The sequence below is a fragment of the Solea senegalensis genome, linkage group LG5, assembly GCF_019176455.1.
Source record: "Solea senegalensis isolate Sse05_10M linkage group LG5, IFAPA_SoseM_1, whole genome shotgun sequence".
Taxonomy (NCBI): Eukaryota; Metazoa; Chordata; class Actinopteri; order Pleuronectiformes; family Soleidae; genus Solea; species Solea senegalensis.
The window spans coordinates 10,688,512-10,715,343 of record NC_058025.1 but is presented as its reverse complement, the minus strand read 5'-3'; the positions used below and the strand labels follow the sequence as shown (position 1 = coordinate 10,715,343).

The 26,832-nt window shown below is 39.1% G+C and overlaps 1 protein-coding gene across 2 annotated transcripts in view; it reads right to left on the bottom strand.

The window, feature by feature from the left end:
* Positions 1-26,832, bottom strand: part of stpg2 (sperm-tail PG-rich repeat containing 2) — a 57,182-nt gene that overhangs the window by 4,814 nt on the left and 25,536 nt on the right. For both annotated transcript variants that reach the window (XM_044026632.1, XM_044026633.1), the window contains 2 exons: positions 7,730-7,895; positions 5,379-5,494 (listed from right to left, as the gene is read on the bottom strand). In XM_044026632.1, coding sequence (XP_043882567.1) covers positions 5,379-5,494; positions 7,730-7,895 — 282 coding nt within the window. The remainder of the gene's footprint in view (positions 1-5,378; positions 5,495-7,729; positions 7,896-26,832) is intronic.

Below are 26,832 nucleotides of genomic sequence, written 5' to 3'. Positions count from 1 at the left end.
GTTAAATGAGGCTCAACCAATAAGACCAGTGTCGTGTGTGAGAAAGGTAATCAAGCCTATTTTCCAGGAGTGCGTACCTCATATGGTGCATTTAATGGGAAAACTAAATGAGCCCTCAACGTGGCCTAATGCCACTCGAGTAGACAGCCTTGTAACATTACACACATGTATGAATGGATGTACATGCACACGGGCATACTGATGCTGAAATGGCTGCCGTCTGCTCCAGATTGCAGGTCCTCGGAACACATTATCAGCGGTTGAATTTAACCACCCTCTTCAGCTGCTCAATTTGCTTCCTTTCCTCTACGCTTTTCAACCACTTTTTTGTCACCTCTGTCCACTTCCTCTTTCAGGCCTTCCTGCATCTATTGCATTATCATCGTCATCATCACTATATCACTCTGTGTTCTTCTACATCTTCGACACTCCTCACAACAAATTTAACACTGTCTGGCTTGTGATGTTGTATATAGATTCAAAGTCACACAGCTAATTACTGTGACAGATGCATTAGTCGTGTATCCTGCTGAAGAGGAAAAAAAAACAACAACAGACATTTCCTTCCACTGAGTCCATTTGCGTCACGTACCGGCTCCGTCGCTGATCCCTCAGTCCGTTGGATTGCGCTTCAATTCAGTAGAATTCAGCACAAAACACCAATACAACATCAAGCGTCCGTTTATTTCTGAATAAAAGCCCCCATGTTGACACTATATTGTATGTGCACGCATGCAGTGGAATACGGGAGTTCTGCGTCCCTCGCACCAATGACGTAGATCCAGAGAGACGCATTAGACAATCAACATTGTGGAAGACTAGAATAGAAGAAGGTTTGCACCACGGCTCCACATACTGTAACTATGTGGGACAGAAACAGGCACAGCCTTCTGTCATCCATTTTGTTTATCTTGTTTGGACTATTTGTTTTTCCAGGGCGTGGCCTGTAACTATAGAAATCTATGTCAATATGGACACACGCAGATCTGATCACTTGCAATATATAATGTGAACAGTTGGTCAGGAAGAGCATATTCTGATCGGATATGCTTACAAAATCCAATTTGGGCTGCAGTCCAAACAAGGTCACTCAGTAAGAATGCGTGCATTATTCAGGTGACATAATGGCTGAGGGAAAAAAAAGGTTTAAAAGCAAAACTGTTGGGAGAAAATGTTTGCTGGTGTGACGTAACATCTTTGAAAAGGTCTGCAAGTAATATAACAATGAAAAGAATTAACACCAAAACATGATGTGTTTGTTTAAAGCATACGCACTGTACATTTTTGTCTAAGAAGTGCTTAAGCCATTAATCATAATATACATGTTATGAGTCACCACGCAGCCCCTGACAACTTAAGTGGTTCTAAATGGATCTTTTCAGTTTGAGACATTAAAGACATTTCAGGCAGAAAGCCTCTATTATAGCATATGGAGTTTGAACAAAAGAATTAAAGCAATCAAAACACCTACAAGCAGCTTCCACCTTACCTTCATGTCTTTGGGCTGAAGTGGGAAACTCAGATGGAGGCTTCTACTGCAGATCTAATGCACTGTTTCAAAGTTTAGTTAAACTAAACCCATTTTTACTCGCAGCCAATTATCCCCCACCATTAACTCTCCTCCCCCTGGTTTGCTCTGGCTCCTCAGTGGCTGCAGACAAACACTTGGAGAGCCAAAATGGAGGATTTCACTTAAAATATAATGCCTTGTGTTGAATCCTTTTTTTTTTTTTACACTTCAGATACACTGTGCAGGAAGAGGAGAACTTTGTATGAGAGACTTCAGCAAAAAATAGTGTCAGTAAAAAAATATACCCACACACATCGTACATTTCTATCTATCCGATATTGTTTCATAATGAAATAATTAAAAGACGGCAAAGCAGAACTCTGAATTCAGTTGAGAGGGGGACTAGAGAGATGAAAGCATCACAGACTCTAAGCTCGGCAGAGGAGGGAGCTGGAGGAGGACTATATATGAGCAAGGTGAATTTCAGGTGAGCAGTGTCTTACTACTAAAACCTGATGAAGTGGAATGGAGGAGAGCATTAGTTCAGGCAGAGCAGTGCACTGATGTGATTTGCTTTGTTCATGCTTCATAATCACTCACTATGCTTATTCGTCTACCAGCTACAAGCTGACCTCATATTCGAGCAATCAAATCCTGTAAGAACACGGCTCTGTGCTAGAATGGGAATCCATCAAAATCACCGCCTTACTAGTTTATGGTACAATATGCATGGAAAAGAAGTAAAACTGCCGAATGAAGCTGAGAGAGAGACGTCGGAATCACAGGCCTTAGACTGTGCAGAGAATTATGGTTTTCTCTGCAGGAACTCATAAGGGGAGGTGAACTTCCAGTGAGCTGTGGCTCTGTACTTAGACCAGATGAAGTGGACTGGACACTGAACATATAGAAGATATGGACCTGATCAGGTGATGACAGGAAAAGCTACATGTGACCATTATAATGCCAAAGCAGACATTATTGTACACCTGCAGTAACCTGACATCTTCAACTCGTCTCTGTGTCCGGTGTCGACATAAAATAGAAGATGCTGGATACAGGAGGTGGAAAGTAATGAATTACATTTACTCGTGTTACTGTGACTGAGTAGGTTTTAGGAGTACTTTTGAGAAATTACTTTGTAATTTTACTTTTACTTAAGTATGTTTTTTTTGGAGGTACTGTACTTCAGTACATTTTAAATCACATCTGTTACTGAGTAAAAAAAAAAATGTTGGCCTGAATTTTAAAATCACATACTGGACACTTTTACTTGTACTTTTACTTGTACTTTACTTTTACTTTTACTTGTCCACTCCATCGTTGTGGGGGGGATTATATGGGTCAGATATAGTCAGTCTATTAGGTTCCGCTATATATTGCTCAATCACTGTGGAGTTTTTAGTGCACAGTGTACTCTAACAGCTTGAAACCGACTGGCTCCACTCACTTTTACAGAAGCTTTTCTTGGCACCGTGGCGGTGTAAACAAACTGAGTCATGTGACGTCTTGGAATGACATTGCCGGGTATGTACAGTATGCTGCTGGTTAAATATGTTACTTGCAGTACGGAGCTTTATGGTGAATGTTCATATTGATTGTGACATTTGTTTGAGATCGCTGAACTGAACAATTCAGATTAGAAATTGTCAATGTGAGCTCTGTTTTTATTACTTTTTTAAACACAGATGGAGAAATGTATTTGGAATTCTGGACACCACCCACATGTACCATTGCGGCAAGTGTTTTCGTCACATTCAGCAGATTATGACACATTGTTTGAGCGGCAAGAAAACATATTCTCAATCTCAAGATTTCTTTTCCTTTCTTTTCTTTTATTTGACACACAATAATACTCTACTTGATGTTGGTGCTGTGATGAAAGGAGGTTCTATTGAAAAGGAATTGTGGCCTACTGAACTTTTAAATTTTTGGAACTGTGAACTGTAAGGTCTGAGTATTACAAACACACAATTAGTCATTTATTAAAAGCAATTGTGAAGATGTGGGTTACAAGTGGTGATTTAACATCTAAAATGTTTGGAAAGAAAGTTCCACAGGGAAAAAAAGGAGCAGCTAAGGAAACAGCTCTGTTCCCAAAATCAGTGCTTTTCCCTGGGCGGAGGTTGGCAGCAGGAGGGAGTTTGGTTTCTACCTGTATTTATTAAGGCTGGTTTGTTTTGGAATTCTTGCTACTGCTTGTTGTGTAGAGTGCTGCAAAAAGTAAATTAACTCATGTATCTCTTAAAAAGCTATTTTCTCTGGTTTTATTGGGTGCAATTACTCCAAGTACTGTAAAATTTTACATTTTTATCGGTTGTCTGTCAACTGCATCTGACCCAGTCCAAACCGTATTTATAATCAGTCTAATGATCAGAACATGAATATCTGTACTTTGTGTCCAGTTCCATATGGAGAAATGGAGCCAGGAGACAGACATGGACAGTGAACTACAGAGGAGAAGAAGAGGAGATTAAACTACACAGAGACAGCAGACAGAGAAAAAGAGAAGAAGGAGCTCTGTGATAACACGACACCCATGGACATGAACATTACGATTAATTGTGGCACGAGGTTTATATCAAACTCTGCAGTTTGGTATTTGATGTTTACCAGTCAAAGTCAGCTGTGACTGGGAGCAACATTAGCGCTTTCAATCACGATTCATCAGCAGCTGTTAACCCAAAGCTCTAATTCCAATTAAAATGTACACAAAAGTGGAGCAGAGAAAGATTACTTTCTGGGTAGATTACATCACATTTGTATTACACTTCATGAATATGGTGCATCAATCTCTGTCAGCAGTGTAAGGTGGCTGCATTAAACAATATTACACTTAATAAAACTACCCTCACATTTCCCTGTTCATTTTAAACAGGCAGGATAATTAAGAATAAATTCACCCACGGAGTGAAAAGTTGCCTTAAACACGAAGCCACATAATTCAGTCTTCTTTTGCACTGGTAAAGAAACAGTGTTTGGCTGAAAGTTACTGAGGTCTTACTGAGAGTTTTCTTTTCTTTTTTTAAAGCAATCAATTTCTTCCACATAGCTCAAGGTCACAAAAAGAAAGATGACTCTCAGAGGATTATAACACAAGATGATGTCAGACAAACAGAGACCTGTACAGACAAACACACACACATCAAGGCCTGTGCAGGCATTCTCATATCTCTTAATACTTTCATAACTTCTTCATATAAACATATAATCTATGTTATCTAAATCTGAGTGCAACCACATGTCAATTCAATTCAATTATATTATATATTATATTAAGAAATACACTTGACTAAAATGTGCTGTGTCATCACAGTTGATGTCTGGTCTATTTCTTTTAGAAAGTATGTTCATTTGATCATTTACATAACAAGAACTGGTTCCTGTACTTTTCCAGTCTTGATGACCACTCAAAGCTGCTTTACCCTACAGTTTTACCATTCACCCATTCACACCTATTCACTTTCACACAGCGCGTCTATGCGCAGCGCCTTTTCCATCACTGATCTTTCATACCCATTCACGCGCTGCCGGCACTGCCGCCAGGAGCAACGTGGGGTTAAGTGTCTTGAGTTATAAAACTATTCTTCAGTCACTTCATTTCAGCTTGTTTTACTCACCTGGATCCACAAGACCTTTTTAAATTTATATATAAAAAAAGAAATTATTGGGTTGAAAATATTCACATCGTGCATCACTACAATTCATTTCAATCCTTACTGTAGTAAGGCAGAAACCTGACAATATTACAGAGAGAAGAGAAAGCCAACAGTTCACACACTGAACCTGAGAAGTCATGAGAAGTTATTATTTTTCAACGTTGTTTTCTAAGAATGAACTGAATATACTGTAACTTTTACAGCCTCTTTACCTGATAAGTGCTTGGTCCAGGATTGGTGTTCATGGCGTCTTTGAATCGATCCTGTCTGGAGGTGATCAGAGTCATCTGAGGGAAGGACTTTACACTGGGGTTGTACTGACCAGGGCCTGCACAGAACACCATCATTACATACTGTATGTAGGTGGAAAATAAAGCATAAGAAAACTAAAGTAATAGTTATTTTCTTGTCAAAAGTTCTGTTTTTCTTTGCACAGAATGGACCCCACAGGTATTAATAATAATTTGGAAACGGAGACCAGTGTTGCTCACCGTGATGCTTGGAGGTCAAGCGATAACAAGACAACGAGACAAGAATTTATTCTAATCAGTTATTGCATTTCTTCTATGTTCAAGATTAATGTTGAGTTTGTTTTCTTGTTTAAGAAGTTAAGTGACACACTTTTTTGTACTGTTTATACTTAAATATTAAATGTTATATTATGGGTTGCAGTATAATGTAATGTCTTCATTATGATGATTATTATTCTTTCACCAGTGAGGTATACCTTGAACAGAACGTCCATGTTACTGTATGTTATATAGCTGACTCCTCAACATGCACTTGTTTTTCATACTCTGCTTGTACTTTTAATCTGTTTTATTTGTCTTTTGCTTGTGTTCTGACTGCGTACATTTGTAACTGTGTTGAGTGTTTTCTATTTGCTGCTGTCTAACTTGGCCAGGACTCCCTTGAAAAAGAGGTTCTAATTTCAATGGCATTTTCTTGATTAAACAAATGTTAAATAAAATAAAACAAAAGTTATGTTATGTTATGTTAAAAAGGACATGCACCGATGTACAGACTCCATGTATATAGAATATACACATGACAACCCACGCTGACATAGTTACACAAAGGTAGAATTTGGAAAAACACAGCATATACTCACAGTCTTGCAATTAGAAATAAAGACTTTTACAAAGTCATTATCCTTTAAAGAAGAAACAATAACATTTCATTTGTATAGCAAAAGCTATAAAAAGCTATAAAAAGCTATAAAATAAAATAAAAATGTCTAGCTTCAGGGGATTAACTATTACACAGCATTGTTTACATTTTTTTTTGTTTAAACTGCCAGCCTGTCTGCATTTATAGAAACTAATTTCATCTGCAGTATTTTTATATTAACATGAAGCTGTCATTGACGAGCTGTGGCTGTTGCATTATAACAAATGATGGTTAAAGTCAGGTTTGAAAAAAAAGAACAAAATAAATTCTCTGTAAACTGTGGATCTTGAAGTTTGTTTGTGTGTGTGTGTGTGTGTGTGTGTGTGTGTGTGTGCGTGTGTGTGTGGTTTTAAACTATTAAATAGATAAATATCCTCATGCCATTATCAGAAATGTGATGAGAACTATAATGTTCCCTAATGTTCCATATACTGTAGGCCTACTCATTAAATTTAAATTCAATAATGGGCAAAATGACTGTATGTGTGTTACTATGCACATTTCAAAGTGTCTGTCTCAGTGTGAGTCTGTATGTGTGTATGAGTATACCCATGCTTGTGCCTCCATATCAGCTTGTGTGTGTGCGCGTGAGGGAGAAACACGACTGCAAACAGTCTAAATCTATTTATATGCAAATTGGATTTTGGTTAAACGGTTTGGGGTTCCTCATGGGTTGAGACCCTTGGTGAAATGGGACTAGTCATAAATTATCCAAGTAAGTCATGAATCTATCAATTTTGAAACAACATTTTTCAATGGGAGTGTAATTGAGGTAAATATTAGGTTAGAATCCCACAGAGATGGAGCTAATTGGACTGCATGATAGTGAAAGGATGGAGCTGTTTCCAAATGTTCAGCAGTCAGATAGATGGATAGATATTTCCTCATATCTTTGACTGTAGCTGCAATCTCTTTTTTTTCCTGAGGGTTTTTTTTTCAGTTTAGACTTTTAAAATATATCTTTCCAAAATAAAATAGTCAGTTTGTCTACAGAATAAAAGACTTAAATACTTAAAAATCAGTTCAGTTCTGCATTATTCAGTGCATAAAGTGAAACATAAATTCAGTCTGTAGGTGTAGTAAGCATCTCTTCTTCCATTGTTAGGCAAAGGGTTTGGTTTGTTAACACCGCAGCAAGGTCACATCTGCTGCAGAAACAAAGTCTTAAAAGAACTAAAATGTCTTGTGTTGATTGTTCCATGTTGAGTCTGAATCCTCCCTTCTCCCATAGAACCTCACAGCAGTTCAGCGACACACTTTTTGTCGATGTACACTTTGTTCGCAATTTTGAGAGGGGGGTGGGCTTAAGGGGAACAGACCTCTACATAAATATAGGCTGTGCACAAAGTTGCTTGGTTGTGGAACCAAAGAGAAAACAGTTGTTAACAGATACCTGGCATGTTGGGATCACATGGCAGGAAGAAGTCACCCCGCGGCGCCGCGGACAGGAAGCATTTCTGTCGTCTCTTGGCTTCATCACTTCGTGGCTCTCGGTAAGTGTGGCCATTAAACTTCTCATATGTCTGAATCACATTGTAACTGTTGGGTGGAGGAGAATCCTGTGGACAAAGAGTTTAATAATTCAGTCAACACTGCTAAACATGAGGTTGGACAGACGTGCATTTCAGCTCCATATCATAAGAAATCCTCTTCTAAATATGTATATACTGTAAGGTGACCATTCAGGTACATGCTTGTGCTACAGTCACAGGAAACAGATTCTCTCTTCTGCAGTTGTTTGCATGGTTAGACAATGCGAACAGAGAAAATAACAAAGGGGAAACTGTAGTGCAACCTTATTAAGTTCATACAATGCTGATTAAGCCCATCAGCTCCACACTTTCTCACTATAGTAGTGTTTTGATCCCATTTCCCGAGCGAGATTTCACACTGCACACAAGAAGTGATTCATTTTATGGCGATGACAGAAAAAACGAAGACGTGCCCACAAAAAGAACTGCAAAAACCTCGTCATCCAGACTGAAACGCAGCCCCGGAGTTTTCCTAAAGATTTACCTAAAACAGACACATTTGTACAGAATTATGAAATATACAGCATTGAATGGTAGTAAGAGAAACAAGAGTTTCAGTGTCACCTTGCACTCTCTAACACTTAGGGAAATGTTAACTGACAATTACACACAAAATGTGGCATTTCTGAGCTCCTCCTAATTATATTACACAACTGACAGGTCCACAGTACAACGGACACACAGTTATTATAAATATGAAATGACCTATTCGCCGGTCTGTTATCAGAACACGCTGTCAGACTCATTACGATATCACCCATGACACACACTCATGCATGAATATCAGTGTATGTGCGCAAGGACGTCGAGTACGTGTTGCGTCATCCACATGCAAATGCGGGAGGGGAAAAAAATCACCTTCATGGGGAAAAATGAGTGTTTGACTCATGCTGCTGTGCCACACAGGGAGAGTAATGACACATTACGGCATCCACAATAAGACAATTACATTATTATTCACTAATTAATTGCTATTAATTAAGAAGTGATTCATGACAGGAGCATGTGCTGGAGCCCAGTCGCAGAAACTGGGAGTGGAATAGCAAAGTGGGAAGCGCCAGTGCCTTCACCGCTGCATAGGAACCAAACTTATTGAGGATCTGTCATGTCTTGTCTGTGAATAATGGATGGCGAAGGCTGAATATAGCCACACTATCCATTTATCCTAAACATAGCAGAGCTGTCATTTACCTCAAACTGTCATTTCCCAACCGTTTTTTCTCCTTCTCCTCCTCGGTGGCTGTCCATCTTTAATCATCGCTAACCTGAGCCATTTAACTTTTCATTATGGACACAGTAGGAGGAAACGGAGTCACGCACAACGTGTGCATGGCAATATATCACACGCAAACAAAGATGCGCCTTATACAGAGATACCATTACAATTTGCAGGCACATGCACGCACGCACACAGATTCTATGTGGTTTGATTTGTCTTGACTTCCATCTGTATGGAACACATCTGTCACAGATGTAGCTAACAGTGCAGAGCAATCATCCCCCAACCTCTGGCACGTAATGTGCACACACCTGTCAAGGAGCCCTACGATGTGTAATTATACCTGTGTATAGAGCAAACCACCGTTCCCAGTAGCAGTCATCACCTATTGACAGGACTCGGGTTGACTTTAATTATGAACCCTCGACATTTAGACAGCTCTGTACTTATCTCCCTTTCGATTCTGTCACATTGCCCTTAACTGTCTGAGTACATATATATATATATATATATATATATATATATATATATATATATATATAGATACACGGTATATAGACCATTTTCAAGTTTACCCAGAGTCCACTAATATACTCTGGATACCCGACGCGCACTTGTGGCAGGCAGATGGGTAGTGACACAGAAATTGAATATTGATGTGATGCCAGCACACTGAGTTCCAGAGATGGAAAGAAACACATACAAATTAGAACTCCATTTTCCAATGCAGATCTGAAAATAAATCTGATGTAACAAGTGTAGACAAAAAGGTCAAGCATCCGTGAAAGGAAATCATTAAAACATGAAAACATGGTGCTAAAACACGGAGGCAAATACTAAATAAAGTAACAGAGTACATGAAATATATAGAGCACTGCAGGCTCAGTTTGATTGTTTCGTGAGTCAGGAAAGCTCACTGTGCAACACCTGAGAAGAATCCGGCTAAAAGAAAAAGACATGTCACGCGTCAAAACGTAAAAAACCAGAAAAAAGACCTAAAACCTTCCTCTCATTGAAGATCCACAGACAATATCAAGCTATCAACACTTCAGTGAAGATCTCACATTTTTGAAGGATGTTTCTGAGAGTCATAAAAATGCTGATCACCTCGCTTAAAAAAAAAACTGTCACTGTTAGCACAAGGTGTCCTGTGTAGCACACGGCAGCAGGAGAGCAGCAGCACGTTGCATGTTCCAAACACATACAGTATCTCTGTTACCTTGACCGAGAACATTGAATTTGCCAATTTTCCAATGATTTAAAATGTTTGACTCAAAAGCAGTGATTATTAATATTATTACTGCTGCTGTCATGTTAGCAGGATTGTGCAAAACCGACTGAAACCACTGTCATGAAACAGGAGTATGTTGTCACAGAGGAACATATTGACTGATTGAACTAATCTGATTCTTTTCATGTCGTATGGTAGGCCACTTTTAGGCCATATACCACATTTTAGGCCATATTTGTGATTTTTTTTATTTTTAAAACAACCAGGTGAATACAAAGTGCTGACATTGAGGAGTAAGTGATTCAGACGCCGCTCCACATAAGAATCCAGATTTTAGTGGTGACATAGTCATGAAGATTTTCCTCTTGAAGATTTAGTTTTGGTTAATAGACTTTTACTTTACTTATATCTTAGACACATTAGTCATTTCAACAACAGTTTTCTATTTCTTTAGAGACTTGAACACACTGCTAGAAGAGCTGAATGCTGAAGCAGTGTGGGATCATGAGAATTGTTGTACTGCTGCTTTTCTAGTCTTGATGACCAGCGTAACATGGGGATAAGTGCCTTGCCCAAGGACAGATCAGCATGTCGACTAGGAATCAAACACACAACCTTCAGTCCGAAAGACGACTCATTCTACCACTGAGCTACCGTCGCTCCACATACACATACCTGAATTAAAATCAAAAGGACACCACACTGTTAGTGCTGATCTTCAAAGGAAACAACATCCAACTCCACGGTGTAAAACAATGACTTTTTCTTTGTAAATCAATTTGACTTTTAACGAAACAAACAAAAACACAAAAGAATGCAAATCATAAAAACCAGAGAGCATTTTGTAAACACACAGCCGATTATTAATATCTGGAGACACCGACAGCAGCAGGAGGAAACACCGCAGGGGCAGTTTTTATGTTCTTTGGCAGGTGTTTGTCTGTTTGTCTGTCACAACACTAGGATTACGTCACAAAAATCTCACAACTGTGCTGTCAAAATGCTTTACACGCGTAGTTGAGCTCAAAATGATAGCTGAGTTATAAGATGGGAGCCGAGTGCTGGAACCAGTACTGCTCTCAGTGGACCACACACAAAACACCTCTCTTTTAATCCCTGTGTAATACTGTACATGTATTCATTTTTATATGAGTTAAACACTGTAATAAAATATATTTTTTTGTACACCTGTTTCCTGGTTAGCTTTCTTTTTGTGCTGCTGTAACCCTGCACATTTCTCCCATGTCAATCTAATAAAGGAGCATCTTATCATATCTTATCTAAGTGGGTTTTGGGAGTTGAATAGGCGCGACTGACACCTCTGATTTTTCACGCAAACTTTTTTCTCGCGCTGAAGCTTGTGAACACGTTGACGCATTACAAACCAGTTATCACCTACTACATTTTTTACAGGGGAACAGAACTCTCCTCATGCAACTTTCATTACCCCTGTGCAGTTTTGTGACTCCACCTGACACCTACAGTGGCAGAGACAAAATCTGTCCGACAGATGGATACACACACACATTCAAAATGTGTGTCCAGGAACACAATTATTCCCCACTATGTCTGTGCAACTATGCATGTACCTCACTTTAAGATACTTTAAGACTGCTACTTTTTTTATCCTAACCCTCAGAAATCCAGATCCAGATCAGACGTCTGGTTTACTATTATTATTACTATATGTTTAGAAGTCGCCATTAGACATAAAAACAAAGATTCACACACACACACATAATCGGCCACAGCCTTGTGGCTCATAATAACATGTTTCTTGTTGCAGCCTTTCTTCCACATCATCTTCTCTCACACTAATGACCATTCAAATGGACCTGACAAAGACCAAATTAATGACTAGGCTTAGTATGTAAAGTGACAGCTTAGACTAATGACCAGGAATATCACATGAGCGAGAGATTCTTTTTTTTTTTTCCCCTCTCATTACTCTTTAAATGTTCATTCTTCCTCGTAGGGTACAGAAAGCTATTTTAAGACTCTGTATTTTCATATTTCACATACTTTGTGCTCAAGAGAACGTGCAAACATTTTTACCTCATTCCATAATTGTATTGTAATATGGTATTGTCAATGTATTGTACAGCATTGTGTTGGTTCTTCCATGTTAAATCTTCTAATCGTGATAAACTAAAACTAAACTCAACTGGAAAAAAATAAATAAATAAATAAAAAATCTCACAGCTCTGGTGCTCCATCAGAATTGGCTCTGATTCATTTGACATTTTTCTCTGCTAAGGTTAGAATTTAATTTGGTAGTTTGTGGTGAGCTGAGAAACAACTGACAGCTCACATAGGCTTACGATTATAGAATTTAAAAACAAGTCTAAAGGTTAAATAGGTTTTGTTTTCGAACGCAGTGGCACGTTTTGTTGCGCACAATCCACAGTTACAGAAAGTTCTACAAAAGTTCTGGACATGTGAAAATTCTAGCGTGACAAAAATCTACAGGTAAAAGTTTTTATTTTAAAAGCTGGCAATGACACTAACTCAGCCTTGCTGGACTTCTATACACATAACAAACAGGTTGGATATCCCCATAACAAGAACAACATTGAACTCAATCCATTTCTTGAGTGGCAGCTGTTTGTGTTCCCAGTCAAAAACCCTGGCGAGGAGCTGGGAGTATAGTGTATTAAAATGTGTACGCGAACACCAGACAACGAACACGCTCCTGAACTACTTTTCAGTTCACAAATTCAGGTTTTTATAGTTCGTCTCATTTTGTCATACATCGTACAGCCCTTCAAACAGAGGGAGAAAATGACGTACTAATGAACACATTTGGAGATGCAGTAGGCATGATGGGTAAAATAATTGTTGATTGTCAAGTTGCATTCGGAGGCTATTAAAATAATTGCATTTTGGGATCACTGCTCTCTGTGTTCTGAGCTCTTATCAAATGAACACGTGCAGACACTGCTTCCTAAATGACCAGTGATCCACAGTTTCTCCTTCTCTGAAAGTCAATATTTACATTTACACACATGTATTGCGTTTATGGTCCAACTCACTTGTACAGTTTTCTTTGCAGACTTGGATTTTTTTGATCTGTGCACCCGGCACCGGAAAAGACCTGGATAAAGAGTTTAGTGGAAAAGGAGCAACCACTCACTCACTCTCTCCCTAAATGTTCCAAATCTCCTATTACTCACTGAACTGCACTGTGTTCTGACTGGTCAAACGTTGCCTGTGAATGGACAATGGAGTTGTTCTCTCTTAGGGCACTTGATTTACATGATGCTGAAAGGGTAATTATGGAATTTAAAGAGGGAACATACTGATGCTGCTCAGTCTCAGCAACAAGAGCATAAAAGTAAAAACCAACCAAGGCTGAAACGGCTTTTCTTAGTTTTATTCATTGTAAGTGGCCAGGTGAAGTGTTACTTAGCTCAGTTTTAGAGGCAACAACAAGGTCAACAATGTCATTTCAGTGCACAGTGGTTTTTCACTTTTATGCCGTTATTCCGATTGATTATGATGTCATTGTTTTAAAGGGGAAAAAATCCTACCTGTTCCCAACAATAAGCAGGTTAGACATTGGTACAAGACAGGTTTATGATTTCTTTTACGACACTCCTGTGACGGGCTGTTGACCTGTTTAGGGTTCACCTCTCAGCCAGTGTCTGTGGGATGGCTGGATGGATGGATGGATGGAGATTTGTCTAACATTTTAATGCCTATCTAAAAGCATCTCTACCAGCACAAATAAAGTCTGATGTCTTACAAAATTTCATTTAATCTAAGCAGCTTTGCATTTTGTCATTTTTACGTTAAGAATTTCTTTTAAAAAGACGAGAGTTCATGTTTAATTGAAAACTGAGTGTAGCATTAGCTCGCTGGTTTTACCCCAGAATAGTTTCTGTACGTCATTCTGTGTCATAAACACAGCTGGCGTCTCATCATAGAGCCTGATAACCATCTGTCTGATTTTAGGAGCAGTGGTATGACTCGTGTCATAAGGCCTTAATGAGATTTCAGACAGGTCTTCAATATAGATGGAATGACAGAGGGAAACCATATGGGTCTCATTCGCTTCCTATTCAGACTTTATAGGCAGCAGTTACTGTAACAATTTGCTGACAGCTACAGTTTCCTGCTGTGTTTTGTAGTCTTGTATATCTTGCTCTCTCCTTTTTTTAAATCCTCACTTGATCTGATTGGTCTTTCTTTGTCTTTCTATTTTGCTCCTGCTCCTATTTTCTCCATCCATCATGCTGATGCCTGCATCTCCAGCAGTTTTGTTTTTTGACCTCAGTCTTCTGCAGTTGAAAGGACTATAGGCTCGGAGCACGGATGGTCATCGTGCAAAACTCACATTTCCATTCTCCTTCATTTTAGTTGATTTCAGTGAGGTATGCCACTCTCTCTCTTGCTGGTGTGTTTAAATACTCACTAGACACATCTCAATCTGCATCCTCTACCACATCTTTGCTTTCTTATATCTTCCATATCAACTGTATCTTTGCAGTCAGTGGATTTCATTTCACATATACAACTACAATCACAGGTACACCTGTTCAATGGCATCCATCCATTTTCTACCGCTCCATCCTCCACATGAGGATCACGGGGATGCTGTGCCAATAACAGCTGACATAGGGTGATAGGCGGGGTAAACCCTGGACAGTTCGCCAGTCCATCACAGGACCACATATAGAGACTTGAGCTAAAACAATTACTCGATGAATCGATTATTAGTCGATTACTAAGTTAATCATCAACTATTTTGATAATCGATTGTTTGGTTTGAAGCTTTTATCATGATTAAAACAAGATTTCTGATTGTTTCAGCTCCTTAAATGTGAATATAGCCTTTGTTTCTTTGGTCCACATAACAAAGAAATCATTTAAACTGAATCATTTTGGTTTGTGGACAAAACAAGACATGCAAGAACATCATCATTTCCAAGTTTGACAAACACCGATCAGCAATTTTTTAACGTTTTCTGACATTTTATGGACCAAACTATTACTAATAATTGACAGAAAAATCTATTGTGAAAATAATTGTTAGTTGCAGCTCTAATACTGACAAACAACCATTCACTCTCACACCTAATCCCTATATTCTACGTACACACACGGGTTACCGGGTTATTCTTCCTGCAAAGGCAAGAGTGCTAACCACTACACAAACCATTTGACTCAAATTAGCCAATTACAAGGCAGTAACTTGATGCATTTAGGAATGCAGACATGGTCAATTTGAACTGCTGAACCTCAAAGCGAAGACAATCAGAATGGGGAGAAAGAAATGACTTTAAACACTGTATGGTTGTTGGTGATAGATGGGCTGGTCTGAGTATTTTAGAAGAAACTGCTGATCTACAAGATTTGTTCACTTACAACCATCTCCAGAGAATGGTTCAAGAAAGAGAAAAACCCCATTGAGCAGGAGTTGCCTTGTTGATGACAGAGCAACTAAAATGACAACTTGTTTTACGACCACGGCGTGAAGAGGACCATCTCTGATGCACAACATGTCAAAGCGTTGAAGGAAATGAAGCGACAGCAGCAGAAGAAATCACTGGGTGCCACTTTATTAGAGGTCACGTGTATATAATAAAGTGGCCAGTAAGTGTACATCCTAGACCACAAAAGTCTGAACCAATATTTAAACCGAAATGTAACTGTCTTCTAATGCCTGTAATATTCAGTCATCTGTGTGTAAAGTCTGGCAGGGAGATGCCTGAATAAACATAGACACCCACCAGCAGCCGTCCAGCAGAGGACCAAAGGGCCGAGTGGAGTTAAGGCACAGTGCAGTCCTCCTCACTTTTTGAAGAGCCAAGCTCAACCCATTGTGCCCCCCATGGCTGCCCAGCTGCCTGGCTGTCTGCTCGGTCCTTAAATTCATCACCCACTACTACACAGCTGTCCGTGACCAAACACACAAACAACACACAGCGGCAGCTGTATCACATGCCTACATGTGTATCTGGATGCACACACAGAATGCCCCATACACACACACAGCTGTTGTCCACAGCTGGTGCCCATACCCTGGACAAAGAAACGCGCGCACAGAGTGGACACAGCTGCTTACCACATGTGACCACGTGTGTGTGTGTGTGTGTGATCAACTAACACAAGACGCAAGATCATCACTGAGGGATAGAGAGTGGAGATTCACTCCTTTAAAATGGCGGATGGGATTAAAAGACAAAATAGAAGGAAAATGTAAATGTATAGGGGAGGGATGATATTGAGAGAACTGGCAGCATCAGTGAAACTCAGCTATTGTAATAGACAAAGACAGGATTATATGAGAGGATGAGGTCTGGTCACATCACACTCGCTCTAATCCAATTTTGAAGTGGAAAATAACTTTTTTATTTGTTTAAATACTGATCTCTATTCTGGGCAGCATCACAGCTGCTCCGCCGGCATGGGCTGACAATTCCATTATTTTCAGATAAATACATACAAATAAGAAACAACTGCTCATATTCTCGCAAGGAGGTCAATACAAATATAATGTGACAGATTGAAAATGTGCCTGATTCTAAAACTAGACAGAAAATGCCTCATCTGAACTCCATAGTTTGTAAATAAATAAATAAATATATTATCAAAAGCAGCAAAGCAGCAAAAGCAAAAAATAAATGACTATATGAGTTTGTTTGTGATTCTATGCTTTATTAGACATGACACTGGATTTAGGACAGAGAGTGCAAGAGACACCACATGAAAGGAGACACTGCATCTTTTTCCCAGAAAGAGAAAAGTCAGTTTAGGCCGAAGAAAAAGCACAAATTGAAGGTCCACTGACTATAATTTTCCTGAGCTTCTAACCACATCCCATTATTATTCATCTGCATCAACAGGCTCTGGGGAAAAAAAAACTACTAAGTGGTTCTTGAAATTCGATATTTTGTGGAAAAGCTTAGCTTTTCTCGGACAGACGCTCTTATCCTTCACCATGTCAGAAGCAACCCCCACACACACACAATATTTCCCATTCTCTGTTCTTCAACCTTATCCATATGTTTGTTTTGTTTTTATTGCAGATACATAAAAGCACCCTCTTGTTTACAATGGCAAGTTTACATTTAGTATCTCCGATCAAATGTTTCCTGGTTTGTAGTTTTGTGTCCAAAAGTGTCCATGTGAGGAATAGTGCATTATAGAAACAGTGCCTAATTATTAAAACTGTTAGATTTGGGCCTTGTTTTATAGAGGCTTGGGTTGTTGTTGTTGTTGTGCACCACTGTTTGTGCAGCAACACAAAAAGGTTTCACATTTAGAGGCAGGAACTAACTGCGTTAAACCAGCGCATGAACCAACAAAGGAGAAAGAAACAGCAGAGAGAGAGTCTGCGAGTGGATGAGTGGAGAGATTTGTGAAAGGGTTTTAACATCCTCTCTGGTTTGTGAAGGTCACTGCAGTTCCCTGACACACTTGAGTGAGGTGAGTGGAGGACTCCTCCTATTTGTTGCACACTACAATTCTCACCATTCGACATCAATAATTGTTGAGCACTAGACTTTTCAAATGGAGCAGTGGTAGTTTAATACGTACAATTATATGAATAGTTTTTGTGTACATGAGGGGATTAAAACTTTTCCTTCAAATGCATTTGACATCATACTCTACTTTCGCTTGAAAGGTCCAGACAGACATCTGTATCTGATGACCACTGTGTGTTCAGGTGAGTTGTTGTTCATGGGGATATAACTGAATGGCAACACACAAAAAAGGGAATTATTGTGTTCATCTGACTAAATCCAGACCTTTTAAAACACATGGACTGAAACTGTGCTAAAAGTCAGATTAACACAAAATGCAACTATCAATTTACTACTGCGTGTGTATGTCTGGCCAGACGACTCAAACTGGCAAAGACGCACTCTGCATATTCAACAGTTCAGCCGCGGGCTTTGATGTAAAAAAAATGATTGAAGAAGCCAGTACACAGAAGAAGAAAACATCAGCGGGAAAAACACGGCAAAATTGAGACCAGTGCAATTTTGGGCTGACTAGGAGACTCAATTTGTGTTGTCAGCTTGAAGAATTTAATATTTTGATGGTAGGAAGACTGGAAATGTCATTCAGGGTCAACTAGAAAACGCCTAACAAGCTGAAACAGCGGGCATATTGCTACTGAAAGCAAACACTTATTTCAATAACTTGATTTCCACTAGTGCTTCTATCCCGGGACAAGGGCAGCAGGTGGGAACTCGTGCCGTGCTTTATAGTGAGTACGTAGCAGAAATCAAGTGTTTACCCACCTTCACTTGTTAAAGCATCTTTTATTCTGATTCACAGGCTGTTTTTAAAGAAGGGCTATTTTTCAGTTGACTTGTTTTACAGCCGTGAGACAGCAGGGAAGTAACAATAACCAGGACTTCGCAGCAAGAGAGGAGCAGAAGTAAGAGGAGAAATAGAATTTCACCAAGAGTATATGAACTTTTCCTCCGAGCTACAACTTAGACAGCATCCACACATCATAAAATCTTCAAAGTGCGACGCAGACAAGTTCTCCATCTGTGCCTTATCACACATTTTGAGACTTACTTTGTCTGTTCACTCTTTTATCTCTCTTTTTCTCTGTCGCTCATGCATGCATCATTTTTTCTTCCTACCTTTCACGTTCTACTTTTTAATGTCTTAAAGTCTCCACTTTCGCTCTTATTTCATCTCCTCCGCTCATCCCCGCGGTGTCGTTGTAAGTCAAGGCAGATTGAAACAATGTCGTAGTGCTTTTAAAAGATGTCAAACACAACATTTTTATTAGATATGAAATTATGAGCCTTAATATCTGTTCTACTGACAGCAGGAGATGAAGCTTACTGCAACCTAATTAGAATACAGGTGGAATCTATCTAGCAAATCTCCTAAAAGCTTATATCACTCAAGCAATAGGTCACAAATGTACACTTAAATTGTGCCATTACATTAGTGGACAACACATTTTATAATGTGACAGTGACGTGGTTATGTTTTGGTTAAATTGTATTTAGGTATGAAAACACCATAATCAGGTTTTGGTTAATATTAGGGTTACAATGCCGAGAACAGTTAAAAGCAAGAAACAATAAAATGTAGAAGAGAACAGGGAATGAAGACCAGTCTCTGATGTCTCAGATGTTCTGTTGATCCATAGCAGCACTACATCCTTTTTTTTGCTCCCGATAGAACATAGAAATCACTGCAGGTTACCAAACCCTAACCCGTACTATTTTTGGGGATTGACTAAAACAACTGTTGTTGTTTATACCAAGGCCTTTATTCCCAACACCACTGCCATCCTGGTCCCCACTCCGGTCACATCCCGCCTGGATTATTGCAACTCTCTTCTCTACAGTCTCGCCCACAAGTCCATCCATAAGCTCCAATTGGTACAGAACTCTGCCGCCCACATAAACACCCCTTCCCGCATGCTCAGCTTCATTGTGCCTCCTGCCCGTCTGTCCACCCCCATCTTAGGAACATTGACTAATTCTAATTAACTCATGTTAGTTTTATTGTTGTAGTTTTTTTTGTTTTTTTACATTGTTTTTACATTTAATTGTTTCTGTAATGTGACCTTGAGTGTCATGAATAAAATCTATTATTATTATTATTAGTATTATTTATGCTGCTAAGGGGGGATAATGTGCTTGATTTTAACAATGTCTGCCCATAGTCTTTCCCATGTGCCACAATTATTGGATAATAATTGTCTGAGCAGATGAGGTATTTGAGGTTATTTACTGTGCGTGATTCTTTAATACTGAGTGGGTCACACAAATAGCAGTGTCTATAAAGTAGAAAGCAAACTTTGACTTTGTTTTTTCAACTCTACAGTTTATCTGTTGGCTGCTCAGATGAGAACCGGAGGATCAAACTTCACTTAGATCCAGCAAACCATTTGAGACTTTTTTTGTTGACCAGAGGGGACACTTCTTTTAGATGGCAATTTGTCATCATTTTAGCTAAAAAAAAAAAAAGTAAGGAAAAAAACAATAAAAGCCCAGACAAAGGAGCTTAAGAGACACAGACAAGGGTGTATAACATGTCAGCAAGAGTAAAAGGCAGACATACAGTGGATTAGGTTATATTTGCGCAGATATTTGCCCTATATGTTGGCGGCATAAAGTTTCATGTACTGGTCAGACAAACTATGTAATACTATCTGAGGCATGACGTCGTAAGAACAAATTTATCAGTTTAAAGGCTTATTAAATGCCAAAACACACTGGCTTGTAATACTAAGGGAATACTGAAACTCTGAAATGTTATCACAGTGGCAGCTGCTTCATCTTTTATAGCAATGTTCTGGACATAAATGGCAGAAATACAGTGTAGAAAGTAATCCACCAGGAATGGAAGCCTGCATGTATGTGATTGACCAAAGCAGCACCTTCCGGTTACATCGTGTAGCAGATAAAAAAAAGTTGTTTTTGCCGCACAACACTGCATCACACTGGACAATCCTGTCTGAGTTATTCTTCACAGATTCTCTATTCATCGGCTTTTATCCTGTGGACTTTTCCGACTCTCTTTCTTTTTTGTTTGCCAAGTCTCAACAACTAGACACATAAGAGTGGAAGTTCTGGTTTGAGAGAGAGCTCAACATGCAGGGCACACATGAGACCTGCTACAAGTCAGCATTAGGTGTTTAACATTATGGGAGCATTTTATACCATATCAGATTTCCTTTCCTCTGCACTTCACAAGGATATGAAGGAGAAGAGCAGGGTATTGGTGTCAGTGTTACATCAGGAAAAAAGGCCTTCAAGGGGAATTCCTGGATCCTATGTTTATATATGTGAGTTAAAAGGTTTCATAATTGGTGCAGTAGATCGCCTCGGGCGGCATTCTGGGTTATCTCCATAAAAAGTGCTTGTTTTCACCAATAACTGGCCTCGGATTGTTATTGTAAGCAAGGGCGTAGGTTAGATTACAAGACTGGCGGGGACACCGCGCCGCTCTCGTCTCTGCGGCTCACAACGATATTTCTGCTCGGCTGTGATGCTCGTAAAATCCGCTTGCCTCTAAAAATTCCCCTTTAAATGCTTTCTCCAATGAGTCTATAGATTCCCGTCATAGTCTGAATATAAACACTAACGCTGGGAAGACGTGCCTTTGTCACAATTTCTTTGCCTCCTCAAACCAACAGTGAATGATACGATTTCTTGAGACAAAAAAGTCACGGCATGTCAAGTTAGTCTTACATCTGTCTAAAGTGAACGGGGCAGTGGTGTACCGCCTGTATAACAGAATATTTTTTTATAACTCTCCTCAGTTTGAGAATAGACTGCAGGCGGCCCCTATTAATAATACAATACATACAATGAGACTAAGTAGGAAATAAAGTGTTTTATTAGCTTTGCATAGTTAATGTTCACAGATAGTGCTGGGAGAAAATAAAATAATATGCTGTGCCACAATGAATAGAGTCTCTCAAAACAGTCTAGCTAATTAATGTGCTTCAAAGTAAAAAAACACAACATCCAAACTTTGGAGGTAAATTGTCAATTGTTGTTTATCAAGCTGGTAGAAATACAGTGATTCTGGGGGGAAATATGTTTTTTTTAATTGTCCGATAAATATTTTCTAATTTCTTTTCACCACTCCTAACAGTTTTACCAATATTTATTGTGATGCAATTTTCTCAAATAGTGCTATATCAAAGAAATGTTTCAAAGGAAAACAACAAAACAACCACAAAACAAAAATGGGGTGATCCAGCATGAATAGCATATCGATGTCATGTTAATGCACTGTGCAAACAAACTGAATCAAAACATCATTGCACACAAATGTTTTGCCTCAGATATATATATATATATATATATGTATATATGTAAAATAGTTTCTGTGTTTACCAGGTATTTGCTGTCTTCTGTTCAAGAAGAATTTTGAATCAAGTCAGTTTTCACTCAGGAACCAAAGTCGGTCTGAAGTTGTCAGACATTTATCGACTCATTTTAAACTTTACGCTGAGTTTGATCAAACGCACACATTCTCGATGTGAGATGAAACATGTTTCCACGACAACTCTTCAGCGTGATGAAATCCTATTTAATGCAGTGCCATGTTGAGGCCTCTGAGTAGATCTATTATTAAAGTGGGCCAGTCTGAACACCTGAGGACGAGGTTTGTGCTTGTGAGCGGCGTCTCTTCCTAGTGGCTGCATTAAATATATCAAAGTCATATTTTACTGTTACTTTACAGCTGAGGCAGAAAACTTTGCCACTTACTTAGACACAGAGACACACAGACACAACTTCACTTTGGCAATTTGACTGACTCATGAGCACAAAATCAATGCAATTGCATGACATTTTCATTTTTTCTTTTCTAGCCCAGAGCAAACTAGAGAGTGGGCGAGGTGAGGGATAAACAGAGAGACGGAAAGAAAGGCGCAAAAAGCTCTTGTCAGAAAGACCTGTCAATACAGCAAGTGGATATGACAGCACCACTACTCTGTTCTGCCCCCACTCCACCACCTCTTCTTTTAACCTGACGCCTAAAGGTACAAGTGCCACTCAGCCCTTCTGCCCATTCTATCATTTAAGTGCACACGCACGTATTTGCAAGAGCGTGCAAATGGTTACATGCGTGTATATGTGCATGCTGTACGTTTCTTTATTCATTTGTTAATGAGTCCATTTTGAGCATGCCACTTTCTCTGTGCTCGTGTGAATTCTCACAGGGACACGCATCATCATCATTACCCTGACAGCTGACAGTAAAATCCATATCAAATCCATAACTCCATTTTCCTGTTTTTCTTTCCTCCTTTCTTTCATCACTTGCCTCCCTCGTCTCCCATGAATAGAGGCGGCACTACGGCGCGCCATTAGCTGTCCGCGGATAAATCATACATGGAGACAAAAAAGTCAATAAGTGACAAACCTTGGGCCTCTACATACTTGGCTTTTCCCAGATATTTCGAGAATATCTTGCCCATGGCATTAGCTTCAATGCGACTGTCACACTCTGTCTGACTCATGTGACGTTTATTTATTTATCATCTGAAGCCACAGACAGAAATGTCTCCCTGCTTCTCATTCTCCCCCCTTTTCATTCTTTGTCTGCATTAGGTTTTTCTGTCTCTGTCGTCAGTGGTGTTTTCTTTCTCTGCCTGTCCCTTTTTCTTTCTTTTTATCTGATCATTGCTTCATCATCATCATCATCATCATCGACGTCATCTTAAGAGCACAATTTAACCTTCTGGATTTTTGTCATTTGGTTCATTTTAAAGAGAGATGGATTAGGGAGGGGGCTTAACGCTCTTCAGTTTAGTAAATGTTTGTTTAGCAAACACTCTAATTATCTCAACCAAAGCTAATAGAATAGATAATTACACTTTTTATACATACAGGATCTCTCTCTTTCTTTCTCATCGACTCTTCTCCTCTTTGTCGCTCCTTCACTCCCTCCCACGGCTTTTTTGCCTCTTCTTTCTTTATTTTTGTCTCCCTCGAGACAGCTATAGCCTCTTACTCTGGGAGTGAAATTGTAGGTTTTTGTTTTTTTTTCCACTTTTCAATGAGTTTCCTCGAGTTCATCAAATTGTTTTGCTGGACCACAACTACAATATCACACTTAGATAATACATAATTATTTTAATGCCATTTGAGATCTGCAACAACAGACCGTATATGGAAAAAATTAGACGTAGTCTTCTGGTTTTAAAATACAGTCACCAGGGGCAACTCTGCTGGCTGCAAAAAGAACTCACATTGAATAGAAGTCTATGGGATAATGAGCCTAATTCTTCCTTCATTTATAAGGGCAGTAAACATTTTCCTGAGGCCTTAATTCCAGGTCCTTTTCAATGGCACATTATTTCAATTTTGTAAATTATATTCCCCATTTAGAGGGGGAAAAGTACATATTATATATATACACATATTCACAAGAGTGAACACCAGTGTGATCGGCAGCTGGTGTCGTCCAATAGGCAACCTGGTTGTAGGCGACGCCTCTGAACTTCCCTTTTAAAATGTCTATATGGCGATGGCTTCAAAAGAGGAGATCAAATTCCTAAAGGTCACGACCAGGTAGTAAGGAAAAGACAAAATGGTCTCCACACGGCTCAGTCCCACCACTGTTAGAAAGGTGCCTAACACAGACTATTACACCACATCATGTGCCGAACTTTTCAATTGTCATGACAGGAGTGAAGGGTGGAAATCCAGTTGTATCCAGTTGTGAAGCCTCTTCTTCTATTTGTTTCCATTATTACCGTTCACACCACTGTGTTATTATGACTCCTTCTCCCGACCACTGTCATTGGCACATGTAATGAAAAACACGTTTTAATATCGTCTGTCTGATGGCATCAGGCCAGTTACACTGAGGGAGAATTATGTGGTGTTGTTGATTGTCAGCATGGCCGATATTAGTGCAGATAAAGTGAAATTTGTTTTGCCGGCAGCGACGCTATTGTTTGTTTACATGAGTTTCAAAATGACTCGCACTGAGCAAACCGAACAGCCTGAGCTCACATGAATATTGTCAAATATTTGGCCATGGTGTCAGGATGAAAGTGGAAATGATTTTGCATGTGTTGGTGTTATTGACAATTATATTTTCATTCCTATTTCCCCAAACTACAGTCAAAATGTATAATAAGAATGTTTTGAAACACTTTTAGTGTCGTTTTGGTGCATTGTTTTACATTAAATAAATAATGTTGCTAGCAGACAGATCATTTAGCACATTACAATGTCATTTCTTTGTTTTGAACGGGTAAAAACGTTATATAATTTATCATTCACAGCAGTAAAATGAGTTCAGAAAAAATTCAGCTTTATTTATCTTATAATTTTTAGATACTGGGGAATAAAATGTCATGGACAAAGTAAAGCAATGTATATGCTTGTATCCAAGGGCATTTAAATGGGATTGTAAGGCTTGTAAAATGTGACAAAAGTTTGTCTCATTTAAATTACTATGTATTTTTCTTTTTAAGATGTCCAGTTCATGACAATTTCTCTTCAAAGTCTACATACGTATGAAAATATGGTCATTCCGGGCTAGAAGAGTGACTTTAATGCTAAATCAAGTATTCAGTACAGGGATAGGACATAAGCTAGCTGTGTCACGATATGTTTGATTAAACGTTGTAAAAATAAGCACCTTCACTAAGGAAACTATATTTGCTTAATTGTGGTTAATATTATATTAAATATGACTTAGTTTTTGCTGGTTTCAGGTTTGGACATCTGTCGTGCTAACAAGTAAAAGTACACCTGCAGGCTAACACCTCATTATTGAACCAGTGCTCTTGACACCAACATCCCTTCACACTCACTCAGAGTAACAACATCTATCAGAATGGTTATGGTGAACCAGCCATCCATCATCTATTCTATTAATCTCCTCCATTCATTGACAGCGGAGCAAAAATCGCGACAGTCGTGACACATTAGTACAAAACTGACAGACAGACAAAACGTCCCGTCGTTTCATTGATCTATAAAAGAGACAGGAATTCCTCTGCCTCGGGGTAAAACATAAGTCCAAATTAAATTCTGCACTTATTCTCTGCCAGGGCTGCCTAAGGGTATCCTATAACCACCGAACCACAGAGGTCATTATCAGGCAGAGTTTCACAGAAATAGGGAAAGAGGAGAGAGTGGGGGGTGGAGAACAGGGAATGTGTGCCGAGAGGTAGGCGTTGAAAGAGATAAGCTATACAAAACAACATAAGACATTTAAATGAAGATCAAGAAAATGTATACTGGAGTGCACTACAGGAACACCGAACTGTTGTTTGACTGTTTGATGCTCAACTCATGATCAACTACCCTTTTGGATCTGTCAAAATGTCTGATTCTTCCTGGTTCAAGACAGGTAGCATCAAATATTTGGAAAAAAAGTGATGGATTTGATTTAGACTGTCTGGTGTTATCCCCTTGAAAGAAGGCACAATAAAAGACAGGAATATCAAGCCCTAAATGTCTACCGCCACTTCTTTGGCCAGTCTTTACGACATTGGGTTCAGAAATACACTGACTTGAAATTCATGTTATTGTAAACGATCATACATGCCATTTTAAGGGTTAAGCATCAGAGGACGGAAAAAGTAATAAACGTCTTCGGGAAGTCTTTTATATTTCAGATTTCAAACTGAAATGAAGTGTGACTCCATTCGCCAGCAATATGTCGACCTCTTCTGCCGAAGACAGAAGACATAAACTCCTGAACATAAAACAGATCATAAAGGCGTATTTTCTGCCTTTATTCCCTCTCATCCCCTTCCCATAATCATGATTGTTTCCTGATTAGACTCTTTTAATATCCATCCCAGTGGGTGACCGTTACCAGGGATACAGCATAGGCTGCAGCGCGGCATGTGGCTAACTGTTTCAGCAAAGACGTCCCCGGGTGATTTTTCATTAACTGGCCATAAAGACGGCTCTGTATGGAGCCATTATAAGTGAACTCAGATCTTTTCCTTTGAGCACTCATAGGTCCTACTCAGAGGAGAAAAGAGCGAGTGAGGCACAGAGGGAAATATGGAGGTAATATTGTTCCTCTAAAGTAGAGTC